Here is a 16,751-nt window from a genome sequence, read left to right on the forward strand (position 1 = left end):
GGCATTGGCTAGGAGACATGGCTGGTGGGCTGGTGTGAGCTTTAATGTGTTGGTCAGGCTCAATTATTGACAAAGCAACAAATATTTCTAATACACCTACATGTTATAAATGCTTTGCTCTCAGCCTTTGGCAATTTACACATACTTGTGGCTTTAAGATTGAGATACCACCATAGTATGGTTTGTTTTCTATCACACCAAATGTGGATTAGAACTTTTGCTTGGAGGTCATTTCAATATTTGTAGATATTGCTGCAATATGTTAATATTTAACATGTACATGTATATATAGGAATTTTAATGGGTTATGTATCACTACTATCAATTATTGTTTTTTACGTTGTTATACATAGTCTATTTGTACTACAATAAACGTGTTTATACTTATACATATATTGATAGTTGCTTTCCCTGCGACTGTGTGCTTCATATAAAGTCCCACTTGCCCCATTCTCCCCCTCCCCATATTTCTACTGAGGCAATGGGGTTGATTTACTAAAGGCAAATAAGCTGTTCACTTTGCAAGGGAAATTATATTTTGCAAGGGAATTTGCCCCTGAGTGTACTGAATGAGCGCTGCTGGCTTCCATCATCTAATCATGTGCAAGCAAAAATGCTTTTTTTTACTTTCCTTACACATGATTGATTATTCTTTGCAAAGTAAACTTTCACCAGATTTACTAAGCTCCGAGGCATCTTCTCTTACAGAGTGCAACTTTCCTTGCAAAGTCAACAGCCTATTTACCTTTAGTAGATCAACCCCGATATCACTGCAAATATTTACTGTTTGCACCATATTTGGCCCAGCATCATAAATACTACTGTGGTTGCTGTGCAATATTTGTATTTATTTTTTATCACAATTTTACTAGTAGGCTGGGGAATGGTTAGAACCACTGCCTGGTTTTGCCAAGTACTCATCAAATAGATGGTAAATTAGGAGAAATCTCTGAAGTGGGGATATGGACAGCAAAACCTAATACTGTAGCTAAAACAAAAATTTAGAGCTGTGTTGTAACTAGTATATGCGAGAGACAACAGGCACATGTAAGAGTGATCTCTGTGAACTAGAGGACATCTATCTGTGCAGTGTGTGGCACTGTGGATCTTCAAATAGCACCATAAAGTTTACTGAAGTAATTATATTACAGCAAAGAGTTACACCATTTTGGGGTAACGCAGGACCCCTTCATCAGGCATGTGATCATCATTTGCCTGATTAAGGGATCTTGTGTCACCCCAAAACATCACAATTCCTTGTGATCACTTTAATAAACTTTTTGGATGCTATTTAAAGTCCTTCAGTGTGCTGGCAATATATACTTTAACCTTGTGTTGATACCAGTTCCCAGCCGGCTGTTGCGACAGCACCCACCCATTATAAGTCATTTCCAGGAACATGTGAGATGGGAATATTTTATTTACCCTCTTTGAAGGGCATGATTTAACAAAGCACTGTACTTTTCATAAAATAAATAAAAAAATAATAGTAATAAAATAAAATAAATTATATATAAAAATTATATATATATATATATATATATATATATATATATATATATATATATATATATACATATATATATATATATATATATATATATATATATATATATATATACATATATATAATTTATAAATGGCATGGGTCATGGTATGGTCTAAAACCTCATGGCAATGAAGCAACTTGGCTCTGCTTACATATCTACCACACCCTACACACTACCAATTTAAATACCACAAATTATGCATCTATTACTTAATTATTTACTAGCTTCTCAGATAAGTTATATTACAGATATTGTAGGAAATTACTCTCTTAAATAAAGCCAGAAAGGAAGTTAATCCCAAGTAAGAGTTATCTTATAAGTTCTGATCTAGAATGTAAGTTTATTTTCCACACAATAGTCTTTCAAAGATATAACATCTAATTTTTATACCATCTCCTGTTCAATTCTCCAACTTGTTCATTCCTGTCAGAATGATTTAACAAAAAACATCAACCTTTAGGACAGCTGAGTCCACAGACAGTGTTTGATGTTTTGTGTGCTGTGCTTGCCACGGATGTATTAGTGAGACATTTTACATAACTTTCAGACAGTGCTGATTATTCCCAGCACAATTGTAGTGAAACAGAGATCAACATGTTACCTTCAATTTAATATATACAGGCATATTTTACTTACACACAGCAAACAATTGTTTCTTTTTCTAGCTGCAGTATGGATCTGCCAGTTAATAAAATGGTTAAATATAATTTTTCTTCTTTACTTTTTATTCTGGTCACGTGAAGGCTTCTGAATTATATTTTGGTGGATTATTGAAAACACATTTGCAAAGGAAAGAACCCAAACTGTACTGTACATTCTAGAAAATGTATGTATCTGATTATATCAAGCTTCCAAAACATGGGAGCTATTGTTCATCAATCTATCTCATGTATTTATTTATTTTTCCAAAAAAATGAACTATAACCCTCTACATAGCAACCCAGTCCTGTATTCAGACTGGGACACTCCATTCATCGCATTGAGATGCACTTTTTACAAAAGAAAGCATAATTTTATTATTTCTACTACTAACAAAAAAATTAGTTGATTAAAAAAATAAAAAATAAAAAGATTTAAACATATACTTTATATTTTAAATCATACGTTCTCAATTTTTTTCCAGTCAGACCTGAACCTAGTGACCCATTGGCTTCCAAAAATCTGAGCTGGCAAATATGTCTATATATCCTGTTGGTTTTAATTGTACCTCAGTATGTGTATTGCCACAGAAAAAAAAGTAAGGGTGCATAGGACAGAAATGCAGTTTATGCAACATTGGGTGGATATATATATATATATATATATATATATATATATATATATATATATATATATATATATATAATTATCAAAATGTGGCAAGATTCCATGCATATATTGGTATTGCAAAAAGTAATGGGACACAGGATGAGAATGCTTGAAATGGTCATCGGACGTGTATATTTTTTCATGCACAAAAATTCATGTTGTTATGTGTATGTGAGATAATTGCCACAGTGGACATAACTGCTACCTGACATTGGCACTCATCAGTGCTACCAGCATGCTGTGTTGTCCTCACTAACCCATACTGGAACATCCATCAAAACAACATGCACAGCCACAGGAGTGCCCCTGAATGGGGACTTTGTCATCTTTTCGCCAAACCTACCCTATTTTATGCTAGTCTTATTGGATGAATAACTGTCAGTATGCCTCACCTGTGAGGTGCATCTCATTGATGATGAACACTGGTAGGACAACCTGAAGGAGCTGTGGAGAGCAACAAGCTCAGCCTGGACTGATCTGTTTAAGATAGAGGAGGTCTAGGGCTAGAATTATTGGTAAAAAAAGGACATTTTCGCTCCAAAAATTAATTATTGAGTTGATTCGTGGTGTGAAAAAACTTGTGAATAATTTAAATAAATAAATACCAAACTAAGTGTATTTACCTTTTAAGCTGCTCCCCTGGAAAATGGAGTGTATTTAGTGAATAATTGAGTGATAAGGGATGCTGTGCAAGGTATAGGAATTATTGAATTCAATAAAAATAGTAAAGATTGGTGAAAATAAATACTATTATTAAAGTAAATACGGTAGTTAACAGGTGCACTATCGCTATGCAGACAAAAACTATATCTTCAAAAGAAAGTCCAAAAGAAAAGTGGTAACTTTAGCCATGATGAAACAACTTAAAGAAGTAGTAGATATGATGTCACAATTCTAAAGCCTCGTACACACGACGAGGAACTCAACGGGCGAAACACATCGTTTTCCTCGTCGAGTTCTTTGTTAGGCTGTCGAGGAACTCGACAAGGCAAGTTTCTCCATTCCGTCGAGGAAATAGAGAACTTGCTCTCTTTTTGGCTCGTCGAGTTTCTCAACAGTTTCCTTGACGAAAATGTACACACGACCGGTTTCCTCGGCAAAAAAATATCTCCCAGCAAGTTTCTCGCTGGTTTTTGCCGAGAAACTCGGTCGTGTGTACGAGGCCTAATACTTGAGTGCCACTGTAAATGTTCCAAGATAATGCAGAAAAAATCTTCTCATTCAGTATGTGCCTCAAATTCGCTTATGCAGGATAATGCCTGCATACATATCATGCGTCACAATTGGTAGATAGACACCTTGTTCTCCAGAAGTTTAACCACTTAAGACCCGTACCAAAATGCAGGTAAAAGACCAGGCCCCTTTTTGCGATTCGGCACTGCGTCGCTTTAACTGACAATTGCGCGGTCGTGCGATGTGGCTCCCAAACTAAATTGGGGTCCTTTTTTTCCCACAAATAGAGATTTATTTTGGTGGTATTTGATCACCTCTGCGGTTTTTATTTTTTGCGCTATAAACAAAAATAGAGCGACAATTTTGAAAAAAATGCAATATTTTTTACTTTTTGCTATAATAAATATCCCCCAAAAACATATAAAAAAAAATTTCCTCAGTTTAGGCCGATACGTATTCTTCTACCTATTTTTGGTAAAAAAAATCAAAATAATCGTTTATCAATTGGTTTGCGCAAAATTTATAGCGTTTACAAAATAGGGGATAGTTTTATTGCATTTTTATTATTTTTTTTTTACTACTAATGGCGGCGATCAGCGATTTTTTTCATCACTGCGACATTATGGCGGACACTTCGGACAATTTTGACACATTTTTGGGACCATTGTAATTTTCACAGGAAAAAATGCATTTAAAATGCATTGTTTACTATGAAAATTACATTTGCAGTTTGGGAGTTGGCCACAAGGGGGCGCTGAAGGGGTTAAGTGTGACCTCATGTGTGTTTACAACTGTAGGGGGGTGTGGCTGTAGGTCTGACATCATTGATTGTGCATCCCTATATTAGGGAACACACAATTGATGACAGCGCCACAGTGAAGAACGGGGAAGCTGTGTTTACATACGGCTCTCCCTGTTCTTCAGCTCTGGGGACCGATCGCGGCCTCGGGTCCCGCGGCCGTGGTTACGGAGCTTCGGGAGCCATTCTGCCGATGTATATTGGCGTTAAGCGGTCCTTAAGTGGTTAAAGATGAGACATGGAACAGAAAAATACTTCCATAGTGCAACCGGTTTTTATTTTAAAAAAAAGATTAAAAGCATGGGCCAAGTGGCCACTTACACTAAGTCCCGCCCCCTGAAGAAGTAATCCTTACGAAACGTACGTTACGTTGGTCACGTGTGTTTTGAATGTCCAACCATCCGAGCAGCTGACGGTGGAACGCACGCGACCACGCCGACACGGAGGTGGAGGATTCTGTGCTATACTGACAGGCCTGCAGACCCAGTGCCGGGATTGGGCACTTTTTATTGTAAGTGGTCACTTGGCCCATGCTTTTAATCTTCTTTTTAAAATAAAAACCGGTTGCACTATGGAAGTCTCATCTTTAAACTTCTGGAGAACAAGGTGTCTACCAATTGTGACGCATGATATGTATGCAGGCATTATCCTGCATAAGCAAATTTGACCATCTTTTTCAGTAAATAGGTCCACCATTTCTGGTAAGCGCATTACCACTAATGAGCACGTTTTGGGTGTTGATCATTTTCTATGGTGAAGGAGCACTCAGAGGCACATACTGAATGAGAAGATTTTTTCTGCATTATCTTGGAACATTCACAGTGGCACTCAAGTATTAGAATTGTGACATCATATCTACTACTTCTTTAAGTTGTTTCATCACGGCTAAAGTTACCACTTTTCTTTTGAAGATATAGTTTTTGTCTGCATAGCGATCGTGCACCTGTTAACTATTTACTTTATTAATAGTATTTATTTTCACCAATCTTTACTATTTTTATTGAATTCACTTATTGTTTTTGCCATATATCGGCTAGAATTATTGCACTCGCTTTAACAATCGCGGTGATACCTCACATGTGTGGTTTGAACACTGTTTTCACATGCGGGCGCTGCTCACGTATGCATTCGCTTCTGCGCATGAGCGTGTCGGGACGGGGAGCTTTAAAAAATGTTTTTATTATTATTTATTTTACTAGATTATATTTATTTTTACACTTTAAAAAAAATGCAGTCACTTTTATTAATATTACAAAGAATCTAAACATCCCCACTCCAAGAGTGACAGGTCCTCTTAAATTTGAGAGCTGGGGTCAAAAAGACCTCAGATCTCGTATTTAGACTAAAATGCAATAAAAAAATAAATAAATAAATGTGTCATTTGAAAAAATTACAAAAATAAATTGTCTCTTTAAGACATATGGGCGATCTTGCCCTCACTCGTATCCATGCCTAGCATGAGAGAGGACCCGATGCCTCCGCCGCTGCCGACGGTTCCGGTAAGCGGCGGAGCGCAGGAGAGCAGCGGGAGGGGGGCCCCTCTCCTGGTGCCGATAATGGTGATCTTGCGGCGAATCCGCAGCAGAGACCACCATTACCGTTTACAGGACCGCTGCCTGAAGAGATGGATACCTCGGTTGTGGCAGCAGCTGCTGCAGTTACCGAGATATCCCTCTTCAAAGTAAGTACGTATATAGTCATGCGGTGGTCCTTAAAGTGATATAAATAACAAACAGGTTAAACTTACCTGCTCTCTGCAGTGGTTTTGCACAGAGCAGCCTCGATCCTCCTCTTCTCAGGTCACTCTTCGCTGCTTCTGGCCCCTCCCTCCTGTCAAGTGCTCCCACAACAAGCATCTTGCTATGGGGGCACCCAAGCCAAGTCACAGCTCCCTGTGTTCATTTAGACACGGAGCTCTGACCCGGCCCTGCCCCCTCTCTCTTCTGATTGGCTAACTGACTTTGCTGCAGGAGCCAATGGTGCCGCTGTTGTCTCTCAGCCAATGAGGAGGAGAGTCCCAGATGGCTAAGACACTCATGGATATTGCTGGAGAGAGGAAGCTCAGTTAAGTAATTAGGGGGTGCTGGATAGCCTGCTACACACAGAAGGTTTTTTATCTTAATGCATAGAATGCATTAAGTTAAAAAACTTTCTGCCTTTATAACTAATTAAAGAGGAACAACTCTATACAGTTATTTTAATACTATGGTTAACACGATTTCCTACACTTGCTATTTAGGCCCTTTTCACACTACAAAATAAATCCGTTTTAATAATCCGTTTTAAAATCCGTCAGATAATGTTAAAAAACGGAAGTTATACGTCCTTTATAAAATATCATTAAAGTCTATGGGATTTTTTTATGTTCCGTAAAGATCCGTAATAGTCCGTTATAACATACGGACGTTAGTTATAACGGAATATGTGACGGGTCTTGCACTATTTTTTGTCAATTTTTTGTCCGTTGCAAGTAACGGATATATTAACGTCCGTTATATTTTAACATTGAAGTCTATGGCACATGGACGTTAGTAAATGTCTCCGTAAATGTCCGTTATGTTAACAGACGTTAATTTTACTGAGCATGGATATTCAGGGGAACCCCGCTGTCAATTTAAAACAAAAATGACGTGCGGTTCCCGGTAAATATCCATAACCAGACCCTTCAGGTCTGGTATGGATATTCAGGGGAACCCCGCCGTCAATTTAAAACAAAAATGACGTGCGGTTCCCGGTAAATATCCATAACCAGACCCTTCAGGTCTGGTATGGATATTCAGGGGAACCCCGCTGTCAATTTAAAACAAAAATGACGTGCGGTTCCCCCTAAATATCCATAACCAGACCCATTATCCGAGCACGTTGACCTGGCCGGCCGCAGAAAAGAGGGGGGACAGAGTGCGGCCCCCCCTCTCTCCTGAACCGCACCAGGCCACATGCCCTCAACATGGGGAGGATGTCCCCATGTTGATGGGGACAAGGGTCTCATCCCCACAACCCTTGCCCGGTGGTTGTGGGGGTATGCGGGCGGGAGGTTTATCAGAATCTGGAAGACCCCTTTAACAAAGGGGACCCCCAGATCCTGACCCCCCCCCCTGTGTGAAATGGTAATGGGGTACACTGTACCTCTACCATTTCACGAAGGAAGTAAAAAGTATTGTAAAAAAAAAACACACTGACACAAAAGAATAAAGTCCTTTATTAAAAAAAAAAAAAAACCTCCAGCGCTAAAAAAACCACTCGTTCCCGGCTTCCTGCGTTGTCCTGATCCTGCGACGGGTGCGGGTGATCTCCCGCGATGAGAAGATCCAGCGTCGGGTGATCTCCGCTCCGGCGATGTGAAGATCCATCCATCCGGCCCAGCAGCATCCCGGACCTCCTCTCACCGCTGGGCACAGCCCAGCGAATGAGCGGCTGAAGCTGTGACATTTCTTATATAGAGGAGGCAGAGCCACCCGTCACGTGACCCTGCCCCCTCTGACGTACCTCTGCTACGTCACTGGGGAAGACCAAGAAGAGGAAAGGTCTTTCCTGTGACTGTGTTACACCGTCGGATCTTAACTGCAAATTTAAAATGGCCGCTGGGGGCGTTCTCGCTGATTTACGGCGACGATATGTAAATCAGCGAGATACGGCAATTCACGAATGTACGCAGGCCCGACGCAGTCACTTTACGTCGTTTATGTAAGCGTTTTCCCGGCGTATACTTACCCCTGCTTCTATGAGGCGCAGCCAATGTTAAGTATAGCCGTCGTTCCCGTCGTTTGCATATGTCGATTCACAAACCCGCTTGTCGCAAGTTACGCTCACGCCGAAACCAATGACGTCCTAGCGACGTCATTGGGAGCAATGCACGCCGGGAAAATTCGCGGACGGCGCAAGCACAGTTAAATTGGCGCGGGGACGCACCTGATTTAAATGCTACACTCCCCCTAGCCGCGGAATTTGAATTCCGCCAGGGGATTTAAGATACGCCGCCGCAAGTTTGGAGGTAAGTGTTTAGTGAATTACCCACTTGCCACTAAAACTTGCGGCGGCGGATCTTAAATCAGATAGATTACGCGGATCTAAAGATCCGCTGATCTATCTGAATCTGGCCCAGTATGTCTTATATCGCATCGCATTCGGACGAAACTTTGGTCTGCACCAGAATCGGATCGCATAGGTGTTCACACTTATGCAAGCCGATTCATGTTACTGTCAGTTCGCAGTGTGAGCTGAAATGGGGGTGTCATTAACATTGTATTGACACTCCCAGCAGTTCGCATATGGCAGTGTGTACTGCGGTGCAATGCAGTTGCGATGCTGGAACAGTGGATTCGCAGGGTTCCTGCATCGCACAAGTTTGATCTGCCTGAATGGGATTACAAATTTTAATATTCAGTCACTTTAAATACCCAATCATGAGCTAGCATAAAATCTTGGGCCCAGATTCACAGAGATCGGCGAATCTCTGTGCGGGCGTAACGTATCTCATTTACGTTACGCCGCCGCAAGTTTTTCAGGCAAGTGCTTTATTCACAAAGCACTTACGTGTAAAGTTGCGGCGGCGTAACGTAAATCACCCGGCGGAATTCAAATTCGGCGGGTAGGGGGCGTGTATCATTTAAATGATGCGCGTCCCCGCGCCGAACAAACGGCGCATGCGCCGTCCCTAAAATATCACAGCGTGCATTGCTCTAAATGACGTCGCAAGGACGTCATTGGTTTTGACGTGGACGTAAATTACGTCCAGCACCATTCACGGACGACTTACGCAAACAACGTAATTTTTTTAATTTTCGACGCGGGAACGACGTCCATACTTAACATTGACTGCGCCTCATAGACCATGGGGCAACTTTACGCCGGGAAAAGCCTAACGTAAACGTCGTAACTTTACTGCGTCGGCCGCGCGTACGTTCCGGAATTCGCGTATCTAGCTAATTTGCATACTCGACGGGGAAATCGACGGAAGCGCCACCTAGCGGGCAAAAAAAAATTGCAGTTAAGATCCGACGGCATAAGAGACTTACGCCTGTCGGATCTACTGAATATCTATGCGTAACTGATTCTATGAATCAGTCGCATAGATACGACGGCGCTAGGCAGCGATACGACGGCGTATCTGGAGATGCGCCGTCGTATCTCTTTTGTGAATCTGGGCCTAGGTTTTTACATTTTTCTTGCAAAGTGAATACAGGTTCATAATATTTACTAATTCACTTTCCAATGTAGACATATTATTTTGAATTAGAGCATTCACTTTATTAAGTATTTAAGCCTTGACTTTTTTAGTTAATAACCCCAATATGTTGACCAGGCATCTTGAGGAATTATTGAATGTACTAGTGGTAACTTTGTGATATAATTCAGAGGCCTCCGGACATTTTCCACACATAATGATCCCTCAGAAAACTGTTTTTTTATTGATGACTATTGACAAAGTGTGCTGTGGTTAGTTGAATTGCGTAGTAGAATTCTGAATGATGTGTTGTTAAAATGGATAAATAAGCTGAAAAATCGTGTTCTATAGGGTTTAATTGTAGATTCTTAATAATTGTACTTATTGTATTGTTATGCTTCAGAGTTGTGTTATAGTATGAAACTTCTCAATTGCGTGTTTGCTTAAGATATGCTGGCAAACTTAAATGGATTGGCTGCAGATCACATGAAAGAACCCTTTAGGGATTGTCTGAATGGATAAAAAAAAAAACTGTTGAATATTTGTTTATACTGTTCCATTTTTTTTTACCAGTTTTACAGAATTGAATTTAAGGATTTAAAGGGTCACTAAAGGATTTTTTTTTTTTAGCTAAATAGCTTCCTTTACCTTACTGCAGTCTTGGTTTCATGTCCTTATTGTTCGTTTTTGCTCTGATGTTGCTGTAATCCTTCTCTGTTCTGAACAGTCTGTTTCTTGATGAAAAAAGTCATGGGAGCTTCTCTCTGTGGCACTAATCAAGGAGGTGTGATTACTGTGTGTCTAAAACCCCTCAACACCAATCAGTTTAGTTTTCCAAACCATCACTGCCCTGTATTGGCTCTGTGGCTCTGTTCATCACAGAAGCATGAAACAGCATGCAAAAACGAAACTGAAACTGTAGGTACATTATATGATTGATTTTTATCTATTTTTAATCATTTTTAAAAGGAATCAGTTAACTAGTATGTCTTTATACCCTGTAAACAGTCATTTCAGCAAAAAAATAAACATTCTTTACAACTCCTTTAACTTTTAGAGGTATCCTTTAAAAAAAAAAAGGGTTTGTATATGAACATGGACCATTATTGTTCAATCCTATGTTCTTTATAAAGGGACAGATGTGCATTTGCTGTCACCAGCTGACAACTGACAAATGGCTTATGTTTACCATCATCAAAGGTGATTTTTTTTTTTTTTTACTTTTACATTTGGGAAATAAATAAAGAAATCTTTGTTCTCTCATTGAGATTCCTGACCACAAACATGCAGGACAATGTGAACAGATTGGGACGTTGGGGAATTCCTTTATGGAGATTATTATCATAAAAACATTTAATCCAAGGGGAGATTAACCCCCCTGGTGGTATTCCCGAGTCTGACTCGGGGTTAAATTTTTCAGCTACGATCGGTAACCCCGAGTCAGACTCGGGCTCGCCTCGCTGGATCCACAGGCAGTGTTTACTTACCTTGTCCCTGGATCCAGCGATTCCACCGCGCTGTGTGAGCAAGCGGGACCTCGCTCGATTCACACAGTGCCTCTGTATGCCACCGATCTCCGTTCCCTGCGACGTTACGACGCACGGGAGCGGAGAACGGCGCCAAATTCAAAAAGGTAAACAAACACATTACATACAGTATACTGTAATCTTATAGATTACAGTACTGTATGTAAAAAATACACACACCCCTTGTCCCTAGTGGTCTGCCCAGTGTCCTACATGTACTTTTATATAATAAAAACTGTTCTTTCTACCTGCAAACTGTAGATTGTCCATAGCAACCAAAAGTGTCCCTTTATGTCAAAAATGGTTTTAGAGCAGCTAGAAAACAGCGATAATAAATTATAATCACTTGCAGAATTGTGCGATAGCGATTTGTGGGGAAATTAGTCATAAAAAAATAAAAGTACTGACAGCGACAATTCTGCAACTGAGCAAATTTCTGTGATTTTGAGTTGATTACATTATTGAATAATTTTTATTATAATTATATTATTATTTGTTATAATTGTATATAATTATTTATTATATTATAATTTATAATTTTGTTTTTAAAAAAAATTCATACCCGGGATGCCTACCAGACTCTTGTTTGGACAGATTTAAGTGAGTTATTCCTAAGAATTGCAGGCCTACAGTCAAGGGCGGATCCAGAGTCTAGTCCCGAGAGGGGCACTGCCAGAAAATAAGGTGTTGCTTACAGAACTCAATTAGGTGTCCGGTGTGTCCGCTACAATGTTGCAGTACCGCTAAAAAAACAATGATCGCCGCCATTACTAGTAAAAAATATTTAAATATAAATGCCATAAATCTATCCCATAGTTTGTAGACGATTGTCAGGGACTGCAGATATGGTACAAGAGATGGTCAGAGACTGTAGACGTGGTACAAGAGATGGTCAGAGACTGCAGACGTGGTACAAGAGATGGTCAGAGACTGCAGACGTGGTACAAGAGATGGTCAGAGACTGCAGACGTGGTACAAGAGATGGTCAGAGAATGCAGACATGATACAGGAGATGGTCAGAGACTGCAGACGTGGTACAAGGGATGGTCAGAGACTGCAGACATGGTACAAGAGATGGTCAGAGACTGTAGACATGGTACAAGAGATGGTCAGACTGCAGACATGGTACAAGAGATGGTCAGAGACTGCAGACACGGTACAAGAGATGGTCAGAGACTGCAGACATGGTACAAGGGATGGTCAGAGACTGCAGACATGGTACAAGAGATGGTCAGACTGCAGACATGGTACAAGAGATGGTCAGAGACTGCAGACATGGTACAAGGGATGGTCAGAGACTGCAGACATGGTACAAGGGATGGTCAGAGACTGCAGACATGGTTCAAGAGATGGTCAGAGACTGCAGACATGGTACAAGGGATGGTCAGAGACTGCAGACGTGGTACAAGGGATGGTCGTGGTACAAGGGATGGTCAGAGACTGGAGACATGGTACAAGAGATGGTCAGAGACTGAAGACATGGTACAAAAGATCAATGCAGCCTCATCAGTGCCCATCATTCTAGCCTCACTGTACATATGAATGCAGCCCCACTGTATATATGAACGCAGCCCCACTGTATATATAAATACAGCCCCACTTTTGTATATAAATGCAGCCCCACTTTTGTATATAAATGCAGTCCCACTTTTGTATATTAATGCAGTCCCACTTTTGTATATTAATGCAGTCCCACTTTTGTATATTAATGCAGTCCCACTTTTGTATTTGAATGCAGCCCCACTGTATATATAAATGCAGCCCCACTTTTGTCTATGAATGCAGCCCCACTTTTGTCTATGAATGCAGCCCCACTTTTGTCTATGAATGCAGCCCCACTTTTGTCTATGAATGCAGCCCCACTTTTGTCAATGAATGCAGTCCCACTTTTGTATATGAATGCAGTCCCACTTTTGTATATGAATGCAGCCCCACTTTGTATATGAATGCAGCCCCACTTTGTATATGAATGCAGCCCCACTTTTGTATATGAATGCAGCCCCACTTTTGTATATGAATGCAGTCCCACTTTTGTCTATGAATGCAGTCCCACTTTTGTATATAAATGCAGCCCCACTTTGTATATGAATGCAGCCCCACTTTTGTATATTAATGCAGCCCCACTTTTGTATATTAATGCAGCCCCACTTTGTATATGAATGCAGCCCCACTTTGTATATGAATGAAGCCCCACTTTTGTATATGAATGAAGCCCCACTGTGCATTGCACTCACCATGACATTGCCTCGATCACACACAGCAGGTATCTCCTCTCCCGACGTGTGTCATGGAACAAACAGGAGCTGTAGGTCTGTGTTCGGCAGGGCAGTGTGCTCTAGCAAGGTCCCCCCTAGACGGGCTTGTGTAATAGACAAAACACTGATTCAGTGATCAGTGTTCCATCTCCATCTACTATCACACAAGCAGGGCTAGCACAGGCAGTACAGCCGAACACAGACCCAGCTCTCGCACACAGCGAGAGATGCCCGGTGTCATACACGCAGGAGAGAGGGGAAGCGCTGCAGTCAGCTACAGCTCAAAGCAGCCTCAGGACAGGCAGCCTACCGGGCTGGGCCAGTCCGGCCCTGGTGATGAGAGAGAGAGAGTGAGAGACTCGGCAGCGGCAGCTGCAGGCACTGCAAAGCAGTTGTAAAAAAAAATGATAACATTTTTATTTTTTTTTAAAAGCCAATGTGACATGATTGTCTCGGGGGGGGGGGGGAATTGCCCTGTTGCCCCCCCCCCTGGATCCGCTGTTGCCTACAGTATAAAACGCCAAATTTCCTTGCAAATAATTGGACCGCTTTCAGCACCTTTTTTCTGAAATAATCATACCGCCAGGGAGGTTAAATAAATTGCCAAAAATATTGCAGTGTTTTAAGTTGTATGTAAATAAACATGCTTTTTTGTTTTTGTTTTTTTTAGGCTCTTCCAACTTTTTTTTCCTTTATTATGGTTGCTGTGTAAAGGTGAGGTCATTGTACTTAGAGAAATGTATGGTGAGATCCGAACACCCAATTTTCCAGAATTGTATCCAAGTGATTCAGAGGTGACCTGGAATATAACTGTGCCAGAAGGATTCAGAATCAGGCTGTACTTTATTCACTTTGACCTGGAACCATCTTACCTCTGTGAATATGACTATGCTAAGGTAAGGATAACATTGAAAATAATTGCAACTTTTTTCTTTTAAGATTAGTATTTTAATACGTGAATACTAAGGACCAATTCTGATCTATGCTTTGTTGTAAAGAGTATTGTTGTTGTGCTTTACCACAAAGCTTAGATTAGTATATACTGTACATCTTATTCAATACTAATGACATAACTATAGTGCCAGTTTACAACTCACTCATGAGTACTGATGGCGTTGCCATGTGATCACTGTTTTCTGCTGTTACTGCTTATACCTGAAAATAATAACATAAATGACATGTTAATGTGTACAATGGCTCATTTGTATGGCCTTTGCCTATGTTTTTTTTTCCTAAATTGGAAATTTTGAAATTTCACCCTACTTCACCAAGCTCTTGGGAAAATTATTTTGGAATGTGCAACTCCCCTTGCAAATTGAACAGTCTAATTGCCTTTAGTAAATCAACCCGTATGTTATGGGAAGACTCACAAAAAGTATTAGTCCTCATGCACAGTGGACATTTTTACAGCAGCTGTTTTTGGCAGTAGACAGTTTTTTTCTACAGTTAATAAACTCTCCATCATGTTATCCTATGTGTCCATGCATACATAGGCTGTTATCAGCAGTTTTGGGCAGTGGCGTTTTTGAGCAGTAAAAAAAAAAAAAAAACTAGTTACATAGTTAGGTTGAAAAAATACACATGTCCATCCAGTTCAACCACAAAAAAATAAAAATAAACAAACAAAATAAAAAACACAATACAATCCCATACACCCAACTCCATACCCACATTTGATCCAGAGGAAGGCAAAAAACCCCAGCAGAGCATGATCCAATTTCCTACAGCAGGGGAAAAAATTCCTTCCTGATCCCCCGAGAGGCAATCGGATTTACCCTGGATCAACTTTACCTACAAATCTTAGTACTCAGTTATATTCTGTACATTTAGGAAAGAATCCAGGCCTTTCTTAAAGCAATCTACTGAGCTGGCCAGAACCACCTCTGGAGGGAGTCTGTTCCACATTTTCACAGCTCTTACTGTGAAGAAACCTTTCCGTATTTGGAGATGAAATCTCTTTTCCTCTAGACGTAAAGAGTGCCCCCTTGTCTTCTGTGTTCACCGTAAAGTGAATAACTCAACACCAAGTTCACTGTATGGACCTCTTATGCATTTGTACATGTTGATCATATCCCCCCTTATTCTCCTCTTCTCAAGAGTGAATACATTCAGTTCCTCTAATCTTTCCTCATAGCTGAGCTCCTCCATGCCTCTTATCAGTTTGGTTGCCCTTCTCTGCACTTTCTCCAGATCTCCGATATCCTTTTTGAGAACTGGGGCCCAAAACTGAACTGCATATTCCAGATGAGGTCTTACTAATGATTTGTACAGGGGCAAAATTATATCTCTGTCTCTGGAGTCCATACCTCACTTAATACAACAAAAGGACTTTGCCCGCTTTGGAAACCGCAGCTTGGCATTGCATGCCATTATTGAGCTTATGATCAACTAAAACCCCCAGATCCTTCTCCACTATGGATCTCCCCAGTTGTACTCCCCCTAGCATGGGTTCTGAGAGACGTTTTCCAGCTGTAAAAACGCTCTAACGCTGATCAACGTCGATAAACGCTCAAAAACGTCACTCACCAGCTTTTTTTTAACATTTTTGTTCCATTGAAAAAAAAAAAGTTTCCTTAACCACTTACCCCCCGGACCATATTGCTGCCCAAAGACCAGAGTACTTTTTGCGATTCGGGACTGCGTTGCTTTAACAGACAATTGCGCGGTCGTGCGACGTGGCTCCCAAACAAAATTGGCGTCCTTTTTTCCCCACAAATAGAGCTTTCTTTTGGTGGTATTTGATCACCTCTGCGGTTTTTAGTTTTTGCGCTATAAACAAAAATAGAGCGACAATTTTGAAAAAAATAAATATTTTTTACATTTTGCTATAATAAATATCCCCCAAAAATATATAAAAAAACATTTTTTTCCCTCAGTTTAGGCCGATACGCTTTCTTCTACATATTTTTCGTAAAAAAAAATCGCAATAAACGTTTATTGATTGGTTTGCGCAAAAGTTATAGCGTTTACAAAATA

At 40.4% G+C, this 16,751-nt stretch overlaps 1 protein-coding gene across 3 annotated transcripts in view; it reads left to right on the forward strand.

The window, feature by feature from the left end:
- MASP1 (MBL associated serine protease 1) overlaps nt 1-16,751 on the forward strand; it is a 160,795-nt gene that overhangs the window by 17,686 nt on the left and 126,358 nt on the right. For all 3 annotated transcript variants that reach the window (XM_040349593.1, XM_040349594.1, XM_040349595.1), the window contains exon 2: nt 14,446-14,671. In XM_040349593.1, coding sequence (XP_040205527.1) covers nt 14,446-14,671 — 226 coding nt within the window. The remainder of the gene's footprint in view (nt 1-14,445; nt 14,672-16,751) is intronic.

The sequence above is a fragment of the Rana temporaria genome, chromosome 4, assembly GCF_905171775.1.
Source record: "Rana temporaria chromosome 4, aRanTem1.1, whole genome shotgun sequence".
Lineage (NCBI taxonomy): Eukaryota > Metazoa > Chordata > Amphibia > Anura > Ranidae > Rana > Rana temporaria.